Here is a 23289-nt window from a genome sequence, read left to right on the forward strand (position 1 = left end):
GCATCCTGTCAGGCGATTCATACTGCCTAAACCAGTGTTCCCCCAACTCCAGTTCTCAAGAGCCAGCAATAGATCATGTTTTCAGGATTTCCTTAATACTGCACAGGTGATTGAATTCTTCCCTGCCCAAATATTGCAATTATCACCTGGGCAATACTAAGGAAATCCTGAAAATATGGCCTGTTGATGGCTCTTGAGGACCAGAGTTGTGGAACACTGGCCTAAACCAAGGATGAGTACAATGAGCAAATATCCTGTAGTAAGTAAATAATAAATAATGGTACATGTAAATAACACAGTGCACTTAGTTGACATTGTTTTGAACAAAAAAGCGTAAAAGCTATCCCGCCACGACAAGGTGTACCCGAACAGGATGGTCCCTAAATTTAGCATCTCTCTTCGCTATGTATATCTAACTTTGCACGGCAGCTGCAAAACAGTCAAGTCTGGGTCCTGCTCTTCCCCCGTTTATTCTGGGGCGCTTGCAAATAGCAAGGTGAGATACTAGCGTTAGGGTCCATCATTGGGTACACCTTGTCGCGGTGGAATGGCCTTTACTCTCTTTTGATCAAAATAGTGTCAACTAAGTGACCTGTTATTTTTATGTATTTTGTCTGTTATTGGCCACAGTGTGAATGTACACCTACACACTGCACTTATACGAACAGGGATGGTGGCCTATTTAATTGGCTCTGATTCATGTCTCATCTGTAGGCAGCCTTGCAGCATGATTGTAGGCAGGTGTATTATTCTATGAATTGCTCCAGAGCTTCAGAGAGAGGTACTGTAAAGATCTGCCTGGGGACCAAAGCTTGAGATGACTAGTCTGGCTCTGCCCCTGGCTGGCTCTTATGAGCCCTGCTAGAGATGATTCACAGGTCCCTCCCTTGCGTGTACATGGCGAGAGACAGACCTGTCAATCATCTCTAGCAGCGCTGAGAAGAGCCAGATGAGAGTGAGCTGGGCTGTCTCAGAGGTGACTGGATCTTTAAAGTATTTAAAAAAAAAAAAAACACACCATATTTTAACTTGTGCTAAGTTCATAAAACATTGTATGCCACTTTGATTAATTTGGAGCAAGACTCCTCTTTGAAGCTGAAAGAAGACAGAAAACCATCTTAACTTGTTGGCAGAGAGCCTGCTTTCCCCTAAAAAAAAATGTTAATATGGCCTTGTTGCTCTCTGAAAGATAATTGCATCCATACCTATTATTTCTGCAATCTTTTGTTATCTGACTGAAAATTTGCTGTGTTAATTAATATGTAGATGAGGCTGAAGTGCTCTGAGCATGATCAGAGCACTTCCCAAACCTCTGCTTCTCTGGCATTATTTTCACCCCCTGCCATCTTTCTCTGCTTGACTGACCACTCACTTGCTTGACTACAGATTCGGTGAGATGTCAATCAAGTTGAAGAAGGCAGCGCTAGGCAAGGAAAAGAGCCAGGGAGGCAAAAACTTGGGAGTGCTCCAATCGCTCCCAGAGCACTTCAGCCTTATTTGCATATAACTTTAAAACAGTGATTTTTTTTTTTTAATTTTTGTTGAGGGAGTAAGAGAATACTAAAGTAAAGTTGTGTCTGACATTTATCTCTCAGGAAGCAACATAAATCGTGTTAACAGTTTGGGTGGAGTGAGTATTTTCCATAGATTCCCTTAAAAAAACAACAAAATAATGCACTTGATGAATCGGGGCCTAAGTATTGGTTAACCCTGTGGTCACATATATAAATCTGTTAGTAGATATGCTCCACTACTGGATAGAATCTCTTATGCTTGATTTGTTACAGGCTTTATTACCATTGGCTTTAGAAGGAACAGAAATTGGAAAAACAAAGGCGGCTCAAGCGCTGGCTAAGATAACAATCACGTCTAACCCCGAAATTGCATTTCCAGGGGAAAGGGTAGGTAGCTGCCGACAACATCCAAATAATTGGACTGCACCTCAATTCATCTGGTCTGGGGGTCTCTGTGAACACCTCTGTATCTGACAAGGAAAGGTACCCAATGCATGTGGGCTACAATTGACCTCAATATTATTTTCTCCGGTGTTTATTAATGTTGATAGATATTTGCATTGACACTTGCTACATTGAGCTGGCAATGAAGTTATATGTGCTTGTGTATCCCAGCTGTTGTCAATGATGAAAAAGCATAAAAGAAATTATTTCTTTTGGGGTCTTCACAATATATGTGTAAAATGAGAAAGTGATTACAAGTGCCATTGGTTTGTCCATGTTTGGTGGTCAGGCAGACATGCTTGACTGTAATTTAGCCCATATGTGTGTATTGCCAATACTAATGGTAGCACAGCCGTCTAGGAGCAAGTCACTACAAAGTGGCCCTACCCAATCACAGGGGAACAATTTGAAAAAAAATTTCTGTTGAGTTAGGTTTTTGAGCTGATTTATACTAAAATTGGCATGCTGATTCCAAAAATGTAGTCAGTTTTTTTCTAGCACGTCAAGTTTTTCCTCCACAACTTACCTGCCAGAGAAGCACAATTGCACTGATATCTGTAATAAGACTTGTTATCTGATTACAATTCGACTCATATAGAGCTACGTGGCAACTTGTAAGAGTAGTCACAACTGAGACAGTGTGGTGAGAGGTGTGTGCAGCTCCCAATACATCATAATTATCAATATCTTTACACAAAAAAATTATCATAGTAGGAATAAATAGGATTTGTGATAGCTTTTCTCTTTACATTGGGCGCTTAGTTGTAATTTATATATCTTTTATGATTTTTTTCTTTGTTCGTTTTCAAAGCTTGTAACTTTCCATCTCAGTGTTTTATTTACACATGTACATATTTCCTTTGTTTCAGATCATGTCTGCTCCTTCTTCCTCTCGTCGTAAATGCCTATTTGTACTATTTAAAAAAAAAACAACACTTTTTAGGTACAGTAGTTTACTAATTTTTGAGAAGACAAAAATCTTATAGTTCAAAAACTTGACGTGATAGAGAAAAACTGAGATCATTTCTGGATTCAGCATCCACAAATTAGTTAAGAACAGTTGTCTGACCTAACTCCTAAAAAATTGTGTTCCCCAGTGAATTGGCGGTCCACTGAACCTTGGATTTCAACATGCCTAGTCTTTAGTTCCCACAGCAGATACAGGACAAGTACTATTGGGAGCATTATTTATTCCCCATCATCCATTTTCCTTTTTCCAACAGATTTATGAGATTGTTCGACCCCTGGTCAGCCTACTTCACCTTAATTGCACCGGCTTGCAGAATTTTGAGTCCCTGATGGCATTAACAAACCTTGCAGGGATCAGTGAAAGACTGAGGTGGGTAATGTGTAACATTTATCGCTGGTCACAGACCACTTTTGTCTGCAATTGGTGGTACAATATGTCATAGTACTTAATAACAGATGATTACTGGTTTGCAATGTTTTCTGCAGGAGTAAGATCATAAAGGAGAAGGCAGTGCCCATGATTGAGGGTTATATGTTTGAAGAGCATGAAATGATTCGTGTAGCTGCTACTGAGTGTATGTGTAACATGGCCATGAGCAAAGAGGTAGGATCTACTTACATCAGAAAAAAGTAATGTTTCCAGACTAGGTTATTTCATGCTGAGGATGAATACCGTTCACATATATTATTGCGAGGCACAGATGGTTCAAGCCCTTTTGTAAGGCTCTGGTCTCATTTGTGTTTTTATGAATATGTTCAGAAAGCTCTCATTGTATATGGTAAAGGTTCCCCCAAGCCCCATTCACCAGCAGAGGCCTCCTGACATATACTGTGGGGAAACACACAAGAGCCGTTTGAATACCATTTAAAGGGAACCTGTCACCCCCATCCCCAAACCATTGTTACGATTGTGTAGCTTCTAAAAGAGTAGCCAGTAGATCCCTTTATGAATTCAGCAGCGAGAAATTACATTTTGGAGTTATTCCTGGAAGATCTATGGAGCATGATGACAATACACTTCTAGTTTTTCAGCCTCACCCTCTACTTCCTACCTAGCGGCACCCTCCCTGGCTGACTGACAGGTCAGTGGCCATGTACTGGAGCAATCAGCCAGGGTGCTGCTAGTGCGGCTATACAAAAACCAAAAGAAACTAGATGGGTATTTCCTGAAGGAACTACAGATAGTGCTTTGGAATGGTGCCCGGGCTGCCACTGCAAGACTTTCACACTTGGGTGCCCCTCAGGGGCCAGTTTGGTGGGCGGGGCCCCTCAGGGGCCGGTTTGGTGGGCGGGGCCCCTCAGGGGCCGGGTTGGTGGGCGGGGCCCCTCAGGGGCTGATTTGGTGGGCGGGGCCCCTCAGGGGCCGATTTGGTGGGCGGGTCACTTTAACAGCTGATATTATCTGGCAAAACCTGTGTCCTGGTGGGGTCATGTAGAGTTCGTAGGAGTTGGCATAGTAACTGGGTCTGACTGCGCATATCAATGAGCTAATCAGCCAGGTGGCAGTTGGCAGTTATTTTGAAATTGCCTCAGAAATCAGCCCATTATAACCCTATGGGAAAATTTCCCTATTGAAATACATTGAGACAATACATTCCAATGAGGGGAAAAAAAAATTCAAACGCAAATTGCGCCAAAACTACAAATTTGATCGACACGAAAAATACTTATCACACCTCTCAGGAACGCTGGCTTCGAAATGACGCCTCACTGGAGTCTGTGAGTGCAGCGGTTCGGGCCGCATTAATTGCGGACTGAATAATAATAATAATAAGAAGAACTAGATGGGTATTTCCTGAAGGAACTACAGATAGTGCTTTTGTAATGGTGCCCCTGCAAGACTTTCACACTTGGGTGCCCCTCAGGCGCTGGTTTGGTGGGCGGGGCCCCTCAGGGGATGATTTGGTGGGCGGGGCCACTCTGTGTCCGATTTGGTAGACGGGACCACTCTGGGTCCGATTTGGTGGGCGGGGCCACTCTGGGTCAGATTTGGTGGGCGGGGCCACTCTGGGTCAGATTTGGTGGGCGGGGCACCTCTGGGTCACATTTGGTGGGCGGGGCACCTCTGGGTCACATTTGGTGGGTGGGGTCACTCTGGGTCACATTTGGTGGGCGGGGTCACTCTGGGTCACATTTGGTGGGCGGGGTCACTCTGGGTCACATTTGGTGGGCGGGGTCACTCTGGGTCACATTTGGTGGGCGGGGTCACTCTGAGTCACATTTGGTGGGCGGAATCACTCTGGGTCCGATTTGGTGGGCGGGGTCACTCTGGGTCCGATTTGGTGGGCGGGGTCACTCTGGGTCACATTTGGTGGGCGGGGTCACTGGGTCACATTTGGTGGGCGGGGTCACTCTGGGTCACATTTGGTGGGCGGGGTCACTCTGGGTCACATTTGGTGGGCGGGGTCACTCTGGGTCACATTTGGTGGGCGGGGTCACTCTGGGTCACATTTGATGGGCGGGGTCACTCTGGGTCACATTTGGTGGGCGGGGTCACATTTGGTGGGCGGGGTCACTCTGGGTCACATTTGGTGGGCGGGGTCACTCTGGGTCACATTTGGTGGGCGGGGTCACTCTGGGTCACAATTGGTGGGCGGGGTCACTCTGGGTCACATTTGGTGGGCGGGGTCACTCTGAGTCACATTTGGTGGGCGGGGTCACTCTGGGTCACATTTGGTGGGCGGGGTCACTCTGGGTCCGATTTGGTGGGTGGGGTCACTCTGGGTCCGATTTGGTGGGCGGGGTCACTCTGGGTCCGATTTGGTGGGCGGGGCACCTCTGGGTCCGATTTGGCGGGCGGGGCCACTCGCGGTCCAATTTGGTGGGCGGGGTCACATTTGGTGGGCGGGGTCACATTTGGTGGGCGGGGTCACTCTGGGTCACATTTGGTGGGCGGGGTCACTCTGGGTCACCTTTGGTGGGCGGGGTCACTCTGGGTCACATTTGGTGGGCGGGGTCACTCTGGGTCACATTTGGTGGGCGGGGTCACTCTGGGTCACATTTGGTGGGCGGGGTCACTCTGGGTCACATATGGTGAGCGGGGTCACTCTGGGTCACATTTGGTGGGCGGGGTCACTCTGGGTCACATTTGGTGGGCGGGGTCACTCTGGGTCACATTTGGTGGGCGGGGTCACTCTGGGTCACATTTGGTGGGCGGGGTCACTCTGGGTCACATTTGGTGGGCGGGGTCACTCTGGGTCACATTTGGTGGGCGGGGTCACTCTGGGTCACATTTGGTGGGCGGGGTCACTCTGGGTCACATTTGGTGGGCGGGGTCACTCTGAGTCACATTGGGTCACATTTGGTGGCCGGGGTCACTCTGGGTCCGATTTGGTGGGCGGGGTCACTCTGGGTCACATTTGGTGGGCGGGGTCACTCTGGGTCACATTTGGTGGGCGGGGTCACTCTGGGTCACATTTGGTGGGCGGGGTCACTCTGGGTCACGTTTGGTGAGCGGGGTCACTCTGGGTCACGTTTGGTGGGCGGGGTCACTCTGGGTCACGTTTGGTGGGCGGGGTCACTCTGGGTCACGTTTGGTGGGCGGGGTCACTCTGGGTCACATTTGGTGGGCGGGGTCACTCTGTGTCCAATTTGGTGGGCGGGGCACCTCAGGGTCACATTTGGTGTGCGGGTCACTTTAAGAGCTGATATTATCTGGCAAAACTGTGTCCTGGTGGGGTCATGTAGAGTTCGTAGGCGTCGGCATAGTAACTGGGTCTGACTTCGCATATCAATGAGCTGATCAGCCAGGTGGCAGTTGGCAGTTATTTTGAAATTGCCTCAGAAATCAGCCATTTCCCCATTGAAATGCATTGAGACAAAATTTTCAAACGCCAATTGCGCCAAAACTACAAATCCGATCGACACGAAAAATACTTAGCACACCTGCCAGGAACGCAAGCTTCGAAATGACACCTCACTGGAGTCTGTGCGTGCAGCGGTTCGGGCCGCATTAATTGCGGACTGAATAATAATAATAATAACTAGATGGGTATTTCCTGAAGGAACTACAGATAGTGCTTTGTAAAGGTGCCCGGGCTGCCCCTGCAAGACTTTCACACTTGGGTGCCCTTCAGGCGCTGGTTTGGTGGGCGGGGCCCCTCAGGGGATGATTTGGTGGGCGGGGCCACTCTGTGTCCGATTTGGTAGACGGGACCACTCTGGGTCCGATTTGGTGGGCGGGGCCACTCTGGGTCAGATTTGGTGGGCGGGGCCACTCTGGGTCAGATTTGGTGGGCGGGGCACCTCGGTCAGATTTGGTGGGCGGGGCACCTCTGGGTCAGATTTGGTGGGCGGGGCACCTCTGGGTCACAATTGGTGGGCGGGGTCACTCTGGGTCACATTTGGTGGGCGGGGTCACTCTGGGTCACATTTGGTGGGCGGGGTCACTCTGGGTCACATTTGGTGGGCGGGGTCACTCTGGGTCACATTTGGTGGGCGGGGTCACTCTGGGTCACATTTGGTGGGCGGGGTCACTCTGGGTCACATTTGGTGGGCGGGGTCACTCTGGGTCACATTTGGTGGGCGGAGTCACTTTGGGTCACATTTGGTGGGCGGGGTCACTCTGGGTCACATTTGGTGGGCGGGGTCACTCTGGGTCACATTTGGTGGGCGGGGTCACTCTGGGTCACATTTGGTGGGCGGGGTCACTCTGGGTCACATTTGGTGGGCGGGGCACCTCTGGGTCACATTTGGTGGGCGGGGCACCTCTGGGTCACATTTGGTGGGCGGGGTCACTCTGGGTCACATTTGGTGGGCGGGGTCACTCTGGGTCACATTTGGTGGGCGGGGTCACTCTGGGTCACATTTGGTGGGCGGGGTCACTCTGGGTCACATTTGGTGGGCGGGGTCACTCTGGGTCACATTTGGTGGGCGGGGTCACTCTGGGTCACATTTGGTGGGCGGGGTCACTCTGGGTCACATTTGGTGGGCGGGGTCACTCTGGGTCACATTTGGTGGGCGGGGTCACTCTGGGTCACATTTGGTGGGCGGGGTCACTCTGGGTCACATTTGGTGGGCGGGGTCACTCTGGGTCACATTTGGTGGGCGGGGTCACTCTGAGTCACATTTGGTGGGCGGGGTCACTCTGGGTCACATTTGGTGGGCGGGGTCACTCTGGGTCCGATTTGGTGGGCGGGGTCACTCTGGGTCCGATTTGGTGGGCGGGGTCACTCTGGGTCCGATTTGGTGGGCGGGGCACCTCTGGGTCCGATTTGGTGGGCGGGGCCACTCGCGGTCCGATTTGGTGGGCGGGGCCACTCGGGGTCAGATTTGGTGGGCGAGGTCACATTTGGTGGGCGGGGTCACTCTGGGTCACATTTGGTGGGCGGGGTCACTCTGGGTCACATTTGGTGGGCGGGGTCACTTTGGGTCACATTTGGTGGGCGGGGTCACTCTGGGTCACCTTTGGTGGGCGGGGACACTCTGGGTCACATTTGGTGGGCGGGGTCACTCTGGGTCACATTTGGTGGGCGGGGTCACTCTGGGTCACATTTGGTGGGCGGAGTCACTCTGGGTCACATTTGGTGGGCGGGGTCACTCTGGGTCACATTTGGTTGGCGGGGTCACTCTGGGTCACATTTGGTGGGCGGGGTCACTCTGGGTCACATTTGGTGGGCGGGGTCACTCTGGGTCACATTTGGTGGGCGGGATCACTCTGGGTCACATTTGGTGGGCGGGGTCACATTTGGTGGGCGGGGTCACTCTGGGTCACATTTGGTGGGCGGGGTCACTCTGGGTCACATTTGGTGGGCGGGGTCACTCTGGGTCACATTTGGTGGGCGGGGTCACTCTGGGTCACATTTGGTGGGCGGGGTCACTCTGGGTCACATTTGGTGGGCGGGGTCACTCTGGGTCACATTTGGTGGGCGGGGTCACTCTGGGTCACATTTGGTGGGCGGGGTCACATTTGGTGGGCGGGGTCACATTTGGTGGGCGGGGTCACATTTGGTGGGCGGGGTCACTCTGGGTCACATTTGGTGGGCGGGGTCACTCTGGGTCACATTTGGTGGGCGGGGTCACTCTGGGTCACATTTGGTGGGCGGGGTCACTCTGGGTCACATTTGGTGGGCGGGGTCACTCTGGGTCACATTTGGTGGGCGGGGTCACTCTGGGTCCCATTTGGTGGGCGGGGTCACTCTGGGTCCCATTTGGTGGGCGGGGTCACTCTGGGTCCCATTTGGTGGGCGGGGTCACTCTGGGTCGGATTTGGTGGGCGGGGTCACTCTGGGTCCGATTTGGTGGGCGGGGTCACTCTGGGTCCGATTTGGTGGGCGGGGTCACTCTGGGTCCGATTTGGTGGGCGGGGTCACTCTGGGTCCGATTTGGTGGGCGGGGTCACTCTGGGTCCGATTTGGTGGGCGGGGTCACTCTGGGTCACATTTGGTGGGCGGGGTCACTCTGGGTCCCATTTGGTGGGCGGGGTCACTCTGGGTCCCATTTGGTGGGCGGGGTCACTCTGGGTCCCATTTGGTGGGCGGGGTCACTCTGGGTCCCATTTGGTGGGCGGGGTCACTCTGGGTCCCATTTGGTGGGCGGGGTCACTCTGGGTCCCATTTGGTGGGCGGGGTCACTCTGGGTCCGATTTGGCGGGCGGGGTCACTCTGGGTCGGATTTGGCGGGCGGGGTCACTCTGGGTCCGATTTGGCGGGCGGGGTCACTCTGGGTCCGATTTGGCGGGCGGGGTCACTCTGGGTCCGATTTGGCGGGCGGGGTCACTCTGGGTCCGATTTGGCGGGCGGGGTCACTCTGGGTCCGATTTGGCGGGCGGGGTCACTCTGGGTCCGATTTGGTGGGCGGGGTCACTCTGGGTCCGATTTGGTGGGCGGGGTCACTCTGGGTCACATTTGGTGGGCGGGGTCACTCTGGGTCACATTTGGTGGTCGGGGCCCCTCAGGGTCCGATTTGGTGGTCGTGGCCCCTCAGGGTCCGATTTGGTGGTCGGGGCCCCTCAGGGTCCGATTTGGTGGTCGGGGCCCCTCAGGGTCCGATTTGGTGGTCGGGGCCCCTCAGGGTCCGATTTCGTGGTCGGGGCCCCTCAGGGTCCGATTTCGTGGTCGGGGCCCCTCAGGGTCCGATTTGGTGGTCGGGGCCCCTCGGCCTCCGATTTGGTGGTCGGGGCCCCTCTGCCTCCGATTTGGTGGTCGGGGCCCCTCTGCCTCCTATTTGGTGGGCTGGACACCTCAGGTAACAATTTAACAATTTGGTGGGTTGGTCACTTTAAGAGCTGATATTATCTGGCAAAACTGTGTCCTGGTGGGGTCATGTAGAGTTCGTAGGCGTTGCCATAGTAACTGGGTGTGACTGCACACAGCACTGAGCTAATCAGCCAGGTGGCAGTTGGCAGTTAGTTTGAAATTGCCTCAGAAAACAGCCATTTTACCTTATGGGAAAATTTACCCATTGAGAAATTGCATTCCAATCAGGGGAAAAACGCAAATTGCGCCAAAGCTACAAATCCGATCGACACGAAAAATACTTAGCACACCTCTTGGGGACGCTGGCTTCGAAATGACACCTCACTGGAGTCTGTGCGTGCAGCGGTTTGGGCCGCATTAATCGCGGACTGAATAATAATAATAATAATAATAATAAGTTGTCTACGGGGGAATAACAATATAGTGCTTTTTACAAAAGCACTATAATAATAAGTTGTCTACGGGGGAATAACAATATAGTGCTTTTTACAAAAGCACTATAATAATAAGTTGTCTACGGTGGAATAACAATATAGTGCTTTTTACAAAAGCACTATAATAAGAAGTTAACTACGATCGGATTACAATATAGTGCTTTGTGCCAAAGCACTATAATGAACTGGAATTTAAGTTGTATATAACCGAAAATGTTCCTCTAACAAAGAAACTATATGTTGTGATCCTCTTCACAAAGATACAACTATCACCAAAAGAGACAGTGAAGTCACGAACACGATATAATTAAGAGCTTAAAACCACTAATTTTGTAGCATCAGCATTTCCTGTTGTACTTGGAAGGACAACCTTTTGTTCTCTGTTGTTATTTGTTAGTTAATTTACCTGTGCAGATCTGAGCGCGACCCGAGCATGCGCTGTGGCCTGGGATGAGTGTCGGCGCTCTACATAGGCATCGCGTTGTCCTGGTTACGGGTCCGGTCAGCTGACCGGATCATGTGGCCGGAAGATGTGATCCCAGAGCGGTGCGCTCATCGCTGGGCGACAACATGCCGGGGACGCGCCGTTACAGCTGCAGGCACTATGGTAATTATGGCCATTATATAATGGGCGCCACACAGTGTGCTAGCTACCTCCTGACGAAGCTGCCGTGTCAGTGAAACGCGCGTCGAGGGGCCTCTGTGACCGCTATCCCGCTGGTATACCTCCTATCACTATGGCTGCAGGTAATTGCCTTATTATATCATAGGCACGGTCCATATATTTGGTATTAGGTGATATTTGATATGTAGTTTATCTATACTGGGCTTATGTATGGTATATGTAGCAGCTTTATAGTGAGGAGTATTTTGATATTATCTCTATACATGTTATTGTTACTCATACTCTAGGGTACTACTTACCAGTGTGATATATAGGTCACTTTCTCTATGTTTGGTCTTGGTTGCTAGTAATTTGTAGTCCTATAGCAGCAGAGGTGTTGAGTCATCCCTGTTGCATACATATATGGTTAGTTATACTGTTATGGTAATTTGAAGACACAAAAGAGAATAGTAAAACCAAAAACACTCAGTTTGAAAAAATGTTTGCAGTAATCCGCAAGTGCTAGTAAAAGATGTAAATAACAGGGTATTTGGTTGATACGTTTTTTGCAAAAAATGTATACTAAGCTGCTCTACCAATCTTCACGGTATACCCATATCAGAGCAGTCCTAACTAATGTATGCAATCCCTATCTGATGTATTTAAAAACCTGATCATCTGTATATTACCTGTGTGAACAGGGTTCAGAGAGGAAAAATCCATGTGTGCATACAGGGTAGAACAGCTTTTGTGCAGATAGCCCAAGAGGAGTGGTGGAACTCCCCAGTCTTGTCTTCCTCTCTGAACCCTGTTCACACAGGTTATATACAGATGATCAGGTTTTTAAATACATCAGATAGGGATTGCATACATTAGTTAGGACTGCTCTGATAAGGGTATACCGTGAAGATTGGTAGAGCAGCTTAGTATACATTTTTTGCAAAAAACGTATCAACCAAATACCCTGTTATTTACATCTTTTACTAGCACTTGCGGATTACTGCAAACATTTTTTCAAACTGAGTGTTTTTGGTTTTACTATTCTCTTTTGTGTCTTCAGGTTTCTTGGTGGTGTGTGAACATGTTCTTACAGACTTGTTCACTGTGCAAGTAGCCCATGTGTTCCTGTTATGGTAATTGTAATATGAGATTACTCTATTTTAAATGTATGGAATTATCCTGGCAATATTTATAATAAAGATATTTTGTATTTTATCTGATCGTGTTCGTGACTTCACTGTCTCTTTTGGTGATGGAATTTAAGTTGGTAGGCATGCAGCGCGTAAGGGTACCGTCACACAGTGCAATTTTCATCGCTACGACGGTACGATCCGTGACGCTCCAGCGTCGTAACAATATCGCTCCAGCGTCGTAGACTGCTGTCACACTTTGCAATCTACGACGCTGGAGCGATAATTTCATGACGTATGTGCGATGTAGAAGCCGTTGGTTACTATGCGCACATCGTATACGATATATGTTACACCATGCAATCATGCCGCCACAGCGGGACACTAGACGACGAAAGAAAGTTTCAAACGATCTGCTACGACGTACGATTCTCAGCGGGGTCCCTGATCGCAGGAGCGTGTCAGACATTGCGATATCGCTCGAACGTCACAGATATATCGCTCGAACGTCACGAATCGTGCCGTCGTAGCGATCAAAATTTCACTGTGTGACGGTACCCTAAGTACATGTTCACAATGTGGCCTCTACACAGACAAAGCCGGAGATAAACAGTTTGGGAATACAGCTGAGTCTAAAGAGCTGTGAGTGAATTCATGCCAAAAAAACACTTCCAGACATCTTCAAAATGTGATTTCTCGCTGCTGGAGCAGCACGTTGCGGTCGTAAAGGGATTGACTGGCTTATCTTATAAAGGATCTCAGTCATATACTGTAGATGACTCCAGGCAGGTTGCAGTTTCTGATATGTTCCCCTAAACAGTTGTCCCAGTAAGTTACCACGTACTCGTATTTGTCTGGTCACACTGGCTGATGATTTGTGATTCAGCACCGTTATATAGCAATTCTGGAATATGGATTTGTAATGGGTTATTCCTTTTTTACATGAGGAGGCATATTCATTAATGCTGACTAATTGGTACCCTGGGCAAACTTGGGCTTGTCTCCATATTTATCCCAGTGCTTCATGCTGTTTTGATGAATTTGGTGCATCCTTAATTGGTTAGGCTACCAGCTAACTGGTTTACTTTGTGCCAGAAATTTACTCCAAAATGTTGGCATATTTTTGCACATTAAGCCAAATCTTTGTGGTTATACCACTTTCCTTTGTCAGAAAAGGCATGAACAGTGTTCAGAACAGATCATAAATATGTTGCTAGTCACAAGAAGCCGTTGTTCTAGTGCTCTTAGCTTAGTAAATCTCCACCATAGTTTCTCGTGGTTTACAGAGCTTTGTTATATAGGGAATCCTAGCAGCTGACTCATGCTGCCGAGCTATGGGCGGAATGAATGAGATAATGGCCTTATTGCATCCCTGTATGCTTTCCATTGAATGATCAAGAGGCGACCATGGACTGTGTCTTGGATGACTATTTGCAGGCAGGTCCCAGCAGCTTCTCTCTCTACTTCCAATAACTGACCGGTGTCTGCTGGTGGTGACCAAACGTGCTGGGATAAGGCGTTATCTGCTCATGCTCGTGTGCTGAGTGTCTTCAGTGCTCTTGGAAAATATGTTCCTAGTCCCCGTACCTGCATGTTTGAGAATCGCAACACATGCATAGATTGCCTCTTTGTTAGACAATCCCTGCATGTGTTGCAGCTGTCAAACCTCCTAGAGACATGCAGCCACGGTGACTCGAGCATATTATTCGGGTACGCCAAAGTCACTCATTTAGCTCCCAAGCATGCTTGTATAATGCCTTATCCCAACACGTTCGCTCATCACTATTGTCTGCCTATGTGTGCGTATAGTGAGAAACCTGTCTATCTAGGGCAGAGGACCCCCGGACCTGCCTCAGACTAGTCTTCTGAAACACAGAGACAGCTTTTCACAGTTTGTTTTCTCTGAAACACTACAACATTCCAGTGTAACACGTACACATCTGCAATAATGTAGCCATACTCAGATTCATCCTGCCCTTGGTTCGGGCAACATAATGCTGCTATAGTTATAAATGGCATCTGTCACCCCTACAACTCAAACCACTTGTCCCTTCATATAGAGGACTTTAAATCATCCTTGCAGTACAGATTTCATCAATTTTACTTTCATATTAAAAGATTTTTATTACATAAGTAATGAGGGGTGCTCTTATGCTGATTGATGGTGCTTGCTTTGGAGCGCTGCCTGCATTGGAGAAGTGGTTTGAGTTTTGGGGGTGACAGATTCTCTTTAAATTTGCACCAGTTCAGTAACTTTCCATATTCTTTGCATTACTGTTCATGTGGTCACATATGAGAAAAATTATGCCTTTTACTGTGTCTTTCATCTGACCTCCCATTATGAGGAGCTTTTCAGTAGTTCTACAAGCAGCAGCATTTAGATTTAGACAAGAAAGATGAAGCAATCATGTTGCTCCAAAATCAGTTCAAGAAAAGTGTTGTTTTTTTTTTCCTGAACATCTTGTATTATTTGAGGCTTTTTGGAATTAAGTACCCAGATCTGTGTTAAATACAAGCAGCTGACCTTTCTCTAGGTGCAAGAACTGTTCATGGTAGAGGGATCCGATCGACTGAAATTAATAGTTTTGTACAGTGGTGAAGATGATGAGCGTCTACGCCGCGCCGCTGCTGGAACTCTTGCAATGTTGACTTCTTTGGAACCAAAGATTTGCCAGAGGGTCACACAAGTGGTAAGAGACTGGAAAAATTGTATTCACAATGGGACTCATGGTATTTATCATTAATGCCCAATTTCATATTTACACCCTTTAACCCAACGAACACTCTTCATCCTTTAGCCACTAGATTGAGGTTGACCTTTTTGTTGACGCAGACATTTAGTTAGACTGTTTGATAACCCGTAACCAGATGTGTTTGGTTTGCTTCTTAAGGTACCTTCACACTGAACAACATTACAACGATAACAATAGCGATCCGTGACGTTGCAGCGTCCTGGATAGCGATATCGTTGTGTTTGACACGCAGCAGCGATCAGGATCCTGCTGTGACATCGCTGGTCGGAGCTAGAAGGCCAGAACTTTATTTTGTTGCTGGATCACCCGCTGTCATCGCTGGATCGGCGTGTGTGACGCCGATCCAGCGATGTGTTCACTGGTAACCAGCGTAAATATCGGGTTACTAAGCGCAGGGCCGCTTAGTAACCCAATGTTTACCCTGGTTACCATTGTAAATGTAAAAAAATAAAAACACATACTCACATTCCGGTGCCTGTCACGTCCCCCGGCGTCCGCTTCCCTGCACTCCTCCTGCATCCTGTGTCAGCGCCGGCCGGCCGTAAAGCAGAGCACAGCGGTGACGTCACCGCTCTGCTTTACGGCCGGCGCTTACACAGGATGCAGGAGGAGTGCAGGGAAGCGGACGCCGGGGGACGTGACAGGCACCGGAATGTGAGTATGTGTTTTTTTTTTTTTTTTTACATTTACAATGGTAACCAGGGTAAACATCGGGTTACTAAGCGCGGCCCTGCGCTTAGTAACCCGATGTTTACCCTGGTTACCCGGGGACTTCGGCATCATTGGTCGCTGGAGATGTGTCTGTGTGACAGCTCTCCAGCGACCACACAAGGACTTTCCAACGATCACGGCCAGGTCGTATCGCTGGTCGTGATCGTTGGAAAGTTGCTGAGTGTGACGGTACCTTTTATGGTGTTTTCACATTGCGTTTAGGCACCTGTTCAGTAGCAAACGGGATTTGGACTTATGCGCTGACGGGGCCATTGATTATCTTATGTGTTTTCTCACTTTGTTTCATTCTATTGCTTATCGTGTTTCCATGTGCAAATGAGAATAAGGATGATCCTCTTAGTCTTTTTTGCAAGGTAAACATTCCTGGATCCTTTAACCATTGCCTGTAGGACATACTTTGCAGTCCATTAACCATCCTGGTAGCTCTTCACTGAATTTGCTCCTGTTTTTCAATATCTGTTTTCAAAATGTGGTGCCCAGAACTGGACACAGTATTCCAGATGAGGCCTGACCAAGGAGTAGAGGGGGATAATTACTTCATGTGATCTAAACTAAGCTTCTCTTAATACATCCTAGAACTGTGTTTGCCTTTTTTGCTGCTGCATCACACTGTTGACTCGTGTGCAGTCTGTGATCTATTCGTATACCCAAGTCTTTTTCACACGTGTTGTTGCTTAGTTCTATTCCTCCCGTTCTTTAATGTAATTTCCTTTTTCCTGTCCAGATGTATAATCTTGCATTGTTCCCTGTTCAATACCATTCTATTAGTTAATGCACATTGTTCAAGCTTATCTAGATCCTTCTGAATCCTTTCTCTGTCTTCTCTAGTATCAGCTATCACTCCTAGCTTTGCATCGTCTGTACATTTATTTAGTTTACCTTCAGTTCCCTTGTCTAGATCATTTATGAAAATGTTGAACACCTCTGGGGCCAGGACACAGCTCTCTAGTACCCCACTTGAAACACTCTTCCAATTAGATGCGCAACCATTTATTAGCACTCTTTGAGTACTATCACTAAGCCAGTTATGAATCCACCTAACCGTAGCCTTGTCAATCCAATACTTGGTCATTTTTTCAATAAGAATAGTATGAGATACTTTATCAAATGCTTTGCTGACGTCAATATATACTATATCTACTGCATTTCCCTGATCCACCCAGTCACTGATTCCATCATAGAAGGAAATTGGGTTGGTCTGGCATGATTTGTTTGCTGCAAATCGATGCTGGTTTTTGTTAATTATTTTATTCTTATCCAAGTACTGTAAAGAAATGCAAGAGCGCAATAGGGTCTTATCCAGTTTAGAGTTTACATGAATGAAAGGTAAAACCGCTCACCATGTAAGGTTGTGTGAGACGCAACCCTTTAAGAGTCTAAAGACCAGATGCAGCAGCTTCTATAGAATTTCAGTAAAAGTGGATTGGAAGTGTTTTTGCACTCTCTGGAATTATGACACAAGTTATAGTAGATAAAATTGCCAGTTTGTCGACGAGTCCACTGACTGCTTCCTGAGGACAACCATAAAAAAAAGTCAATATTTTTGTATGGTTGTCCTGAGGAAGGAGTCAGTGGATTCTGAAACACGTCAACAATAAACCTGCAATTTTATCTGCTATAACTTGTGTCATACCGTATATAGTCGAGTATAAGCCGAGGCTCCTAATTTTGCCACGGAAAACTGGGTAAGCTTATTGACTCAAGTATAAGCCGGGCATGTATTGTCCCCTCATCCCTGTCCTGCTATGTGTGGCTCCCCCCGTCCCGTCCTGCTCTGTGTGGCTCCCCCTCTTATATGCATGGCTCCTCCCGTCCCATCTTGTATGCATGGCTGGGCTCCCCCCCTTCCCCGTCCCCTCGTATGCATGGCTCGGCTTGGCTCCCCCCCGTCCTCCCCTGTCATACTCGCCCTCCTCGCATGGTCGCTGCACGTCCCTGCATCTCCATTGGTACCCCTCATTAAGGTAATGAATATGCGCTCCACGCCTATGGGAGTGGAGACGCAGGCATATTCATTACCCTAATGAGCGGTACCACGTGATTGCTCAGCACAGGAAGTGCTGCAGCATCGGGACAACGGAGATGCAGGGACGTTCAGCGACGGCACGAAGAGGGTGCGTATGATGTCTCTGCTGCCGGCTCATGCTGCTCCCCCTCCCCCGCTAGCCTTCTGGACAGTGACTCGTGTATAAGCCGAGGGGGGAGTTTTCAGCACAAAAAAAGTGCTAAAAATCTCAGCTTATACACGAGTATATACGGTAATTCCAGAGAGCGCAGAAACACTTTCAATTCGGTTGCTTTTATTCTTATCCATGTACTTACTTGGATAAGTACTGTTTAATAATTTGTTTAAAGATCTTTCCTGGTATAGAAGTAAGGCTCACTGGCCTGTTGTTTTCTGGCTTCCTCTTCTTTCCTTTCTTTGAAGATAGGGTCAACATTTGCCCTTCTCCCATCTTCTGGGACTTATCTTGTTCTCCAGGATTTTTTCAAAGATTTTGGCTAGTGGTTCTGCAATTTCCACTAACTCTTTTCAGTTCCCTGACCATCTCTTTCTTTATGGATAGTGTGGATTCTTTTATTCCTTTTCAGGCACAGTGACGCTCAGTTGATGTTACAATTGCTTTCTTAGAGAACACAGATGCAAAATAGGAATTTAGATGCTTCAGTGCTGCACAAATATTGGTCTTGTCTCACTCTAGACATGAAGACAGCCAGCACAGAGAGTTGTTTTTGGGATGCTAGCTGTGTAACCCCTGGCTTCTTTACCTTTCACAGATTAATATGTAGAGTATTATCTGCTGCACTTGGAGGAGCATAGCAGATGGTGAACGTGTGAGCGATCTGTTCTTAGACCAGTATGTAGTAGCTGTAAAGAATACAAAACCATAATTACCTTGGAAGGATTAGCTAAAGCTTTTAATGCTAATTCTACAGTAGATTAAGCCGAAGATTTAGGCTAAAATTAAATCTCGGCCCTATAGTTGGCAAATGTAAAATTGATTCTTTGTAACACATCTTTATTGGATGTATTCCTGCCTTTCAGCATGTTAGTTGGTGCACAAGTTAAATATTTGCAGTAGAAATTACTGCACTAAAAATGCATCTTTTGTCAGGAAAAATGCTGCGTATAATCTTTTTGGTTGTTGTGCTTTTTTTTCTCCGTTCATTTGAATGATTGAAAAACATTGCAAAAACGTTGAACGAAGTGACATGCTGCAGAATCTGCAAGGAAAAATAAAGCAGCTTGTGCCTGAGATTTTAGAAATCTCATTTGGTGCAGAACGTTCTGCTGCAAATACTGAACATGTGTCACATCTGTAGACAAGGTGCACACTTGTATTTCCCAGGATTGGTGTTCAACATGGCAGTTTGGAATAGGGTGCACCAAATGTATTAGTGCAGTTACTATTCCAACCAAGTATAGATGCTCGGTGCGCCCTTGTGTGGAGAAACAATTAACTGCACATTCCCACGTACTTACGGTATTTTTCCTCCATTTTCACCCACCTTCCCATTCTTTTATTGACAGGGCTTTCTAGAGCCAGCAATAGCTGGAAAATGATTAGGTGAAAAGGTGTAGTTAAACGATTAGCCCCACCATGGTGCATCGGGCGCCTGCACTTTGTTGTGCGCCTGCACATTTCCCAAGGAAAGGAAAGTAGTGGACAACCTATTTAATGAATGTGATGCATTTTTGGGACTGTCCATCCACCAGAAAATGAACTCTTTGCTAGCAGTGAGCTGGTAGAGCTTTTCTCTACACTGTTCGATTTTCTGGCATAGCTTATACTAAATTGGACAAGAGTTTGTTGACCCGGCTTTATTTGCCAAGCCACACATTTTTCTAGGGGCTGGCACTAAAGGGGCAAACTGGTTTAGTGACTTTTTGACTGTAGAACTCTAGTGTAGATGACTACCCCCACAAAGTTTGCCTGCTATTGATGTTGCGATCACTGGTGAACTTTCTCATTGCAGACTGACCACTGGTTAGAGATTCTTCAGACCCTGCTTCTAAGTGAGAATACAGAGCTTCAGCATCGTGGATCTGTCACGGTCTTAAACATGATGACTGCAGACAAGGCGTTGGCAGAGAAGTTGATGGAGAGCGAAATGTTTGAAATTCTTACTGTTCTTGCAAAAAACGAAGAAGACGAAAAGAAGCGGCCTGTGGCTCGAGCTGCACAAGAGTCTTTAAACAAAGCTGTTGAGTATGGACTTATTAAGCCCAACCTGACTAGTAAGGACTAAGTCTTCAAGACTCGCTCTTGGTTTACTCTCTTATCATTCTATGCAGAGATTTTTTACATTTTGCTATTCACAGACAGCAAACCGTGATCTCAAACATTAAGAGATTGAAACCCACAGTGTAAGGTAATGTTGGAAACGGTTTCATTATTCAACTCTACATGAATATAAACCCTTTTACATACTTCGGTCATTCTGACTTAATCCAATCTGTGCAGTAAAATGAAAATCAGTGACCAAGTAATTTCCTAGCTGAAGGCGGAGTGGTTTTGTTGCGATCATGGAGGTAAACATTTACCCATGGTTTACAAATATATGTCTTAATATACAGAGTTTTGTGACCTTACAAAAGGCTTTTTCCCCCCCAAAGAAATAGCACTTTTTACATTCTGAATTCTTTCTTCTAAATTGTACCTTCTGCTAATGTAATTGCAGCAATTTTGAGCACATTAGGGCAGTTCTTGCTGCTGTACCGTCTGGGTTATTCATTAAAGTGTCAGCAATAATCAGCCCTGTTATGAGTCAGGAATGGAAATACATTTTAGATGTTGGGTTTTTTTTTTTTGTTTTTTTTTAAGTGGTTGTATTTTTGCAGGAAAGAGTCCAAACTGACTCCTTGCTTAACGCTGTACAGCTCCAAGGTAATAACTGCAGAATTGAGAAGAGACAAATAAAGGGAACTGTCAGCAGGTTCATACCACCTAAACCATAGGCTGCCTTATTTCAAAGGACTATGGATTTCATCCAAGATGGCTGTTTTGTGCGCTAATCTAAAAAATTTGGCACATCTTACTCCATCAAACTTTTCATCAAGAGACGTGCATCTCCTTAATAAGCTTTGCGCATCCTTCAGATGGCATGCGCCAGCGTAATCAAAATATACGACATACATTCTGTTGAATCTAAGGGGTGGGCGCAGTCAAGCCTTTCTTCCAAGCTTTTTCCTTTCCAAATAGCCTTCCAGGTCACACAGTACAATAGTGCTTGTTCTACTGGCTGACAAGCTAATTACAATATCAATATATATTCAGCAAAATTGCATAAAAGATGCCCTGCAAGAGGTTTGCACAGGCCTGGTATCCCTCCAGGCTATAGTGTAAGCTAGCCATATACAATGGATTAATGGTGACCAAACCCACCGAATTTTGTGAGACCAATAATAATGTGTATGAGGCTCTTCAGCTGACAAGACATGCCTGAAGGATTGGGCAGTTGGATTTCAACATGCCCAATCATTTTCTTCTGGGAGACTAGCTGCCACCCTTGGTGTCTGATTAATTTCCCTGTCACCAGTGAGAATACATATCCCTATGGGTGGGCATGCACCTGTATAAGATGAATAGATTGGCACCTATCCAATATAACCAGCAACAGGAGAGGGCATAGATAGTGGTATATATATATATATATATATAGAGATAAGCAAAAAGATTCACACTATCCTGGTCCAGATGCCTCTTGTGGTTACTAGGACCCCCGCATAGTCGTAATGTATGTCACTGGAATCTAGAGGTTACAAGAGATAGCCAGGATGCTGCCAAGGAGCACAAAAGTGGGTTCTGTAGCAGCTCAGTGAGACTTTTTGCTTATCTCTAGTGTAATACATAATGCCAGGATCACATTTTATTTGGAAGCAGTGTGAAGGGAAGCAGTGTGAAGTTTTTTTTCCCTACAAATATTTGTTAATAGAGTTTCACCCTTAACTATTTTATCCCAATCATTATGATAATTACAGGAGTGATCATAAGAATTGACTATTTACAATCATGATGTATTGTCAGGACGGTTACGTCTTTGTGGGAAATGAAAATTGGTGTAAATAAATGAACTTTCAGTATTGTGCCTTTCCGATATGTCAAGTTCAGACAGTTCACATGCAGATAACTCGCTGCACTTTCTAATAATTATGCAGAAACCGCATTGCTTTAGGGTGTACCAAGAATAAATGCATCTAGTGCGCGACACCGACCATTTCAAGGGGCTGTCTTTGTGGTACTAGGCGAAGTAATGCTGAGAGCCACGTGCACTTACTGGCTGCTGCATGACCTCATACACCTTGCATTTTATAAAATGACTTATTTTGCTTTAGCACATGAAAAGTACGTACTGCCATTACTATTCCACTGTCCGAGCTCTATACATTCCCTGGGTTGTCTGCAATTGTTCACATTTGACTTGTTCCATGTTTTCTTCATTCATGTTTCCATGCACTGCTTATTTATATTCCATTCTTTTCATTCAAGCAGAACTAGGATAGTCCTTCGATTTTTGTCATTTGTGTTATGATGTTAAATCAATAAATCTATTTCTGATCAAATAATCACATTTGTTATTTTGTTACTTTTCAAAAAAAAAATTGTGAATTATCTATTTAAAACCGAACTATGGCCTTGCCATATTTGCATTGCACCACAACAGTGAAGCCAGGCCTACTAATCAGAAGAGGCGTCTCGTATGTGGACAAGATACTAGTAGGTTTTCAGGGCTCTGGTCTCTCAGCCCAGACTACTGACTTGCCTGGCCAGGATGATTCACCCTCACCTTTCCAGAACCACTTATTTCTGGAAAACCGATTATCTTTTCGAGAACCTTCAGTAACAGAGGCTTTCCAGCATCAAAGGTCACGATTGTTTGCTGGTTCTGGGTGGCTATCTTGGAGGCATACCAGGTTAAGAATAGAACACCTCCCCGTGGGATTAAGGCCCACTCTACCCGAGTGGTGGATGCCTCCTGGGCTGTTCGCTATTGGGCATCCAACTTAGAACGTTGCAAGACGGCGACATAGTCTTCTATTCACACATTTGCCAAGTTCTACAGAGTTCCTACCCTCACTTTAGCAGATACCAGCTTAGGTAGGACAATCTTGCAAGCATCATATCTTAATGAAGTTTGTATTGTTTTCCCTCTCCATGGACTGGTTTGGGATGTCCCATGGTTTCATGTGTCCCCCCCAATGAAGTAATAGAGAAAACAGGACTTTTTGGGTTACTCACCGTAAAATCTGTTCCTTGTAGCCTTCATTGGGGGACACCCCACCCACCAATGTTAGACAATTGTATTGTTTTCTTTCTATTGTTACAGTTTTGGGTTTTGATTTATATTCTCCCTTTTATATGATGCTCCCTCTACTGCTTTCTCACTAATTGATTAACTTGGTGCCGGTCGGTGGGGTGTACACTGCGGAGGAGGAGCTAACTTTTTTGTGCAGTGTCAGCCTCCTAGTGGCAGCAGTATACACCCATGGTCTACTGGGTCCCCCAATGAA

General features: G+C 46.8%; 1 protein-coding gene across 2 annotated transcripts in view; it reads left to right on the top strand.

Moving 5' to 3' along the window:
• The window catches only part of UNC45A (unc-45 myosin chaperone A), a 57320-nt gene extending 34976 nt beyond the window's left edge, over positions 1-22344 (top strand). The window contains exons 16-20 of one of the 2 annotated variants that reach the window (XM_069766157.1): positions 1788-1901; positions 3182-3297; positions 3414-3531; positions 14826-14981; positions 19755-22344. In XM_069766157.1, the coding sequence (XP_069622258.1) occupies positions 1788-1901; positions 3182-3297; positions 3414-3531; positions 14826-14981; positions 19755-20027 (777 nt within the window). In that variant the 3' untranslated portion in view covers positions 20028-22344. The remainder of the gene's footprint in view (positions 1-1787; positions 1902-3181; positions 3298-3413; positions 3532-14825; positions 14982-19754) is intronic. The other variant, XM_069766159.1, reaches the window with a different exon arrangement.
• Positions 22345-23289: the final 945 nt, after the last annotated feature.

Source organism: Ranitomeya imitator, chromosome 4 (assembly GCF_032444005.1).
Source record: "Ranitomeya imitator isolate aRanImi1 chromosome 4, aRanImi1.pri, whole genome shotgun sequence".
Taxonomy (NCBI): Eukaryota; Metazoa; Chordata; class Amphibia; order Anura; family Dendrobatidae; genus Ranitomeya; species Ranitomeya imitator.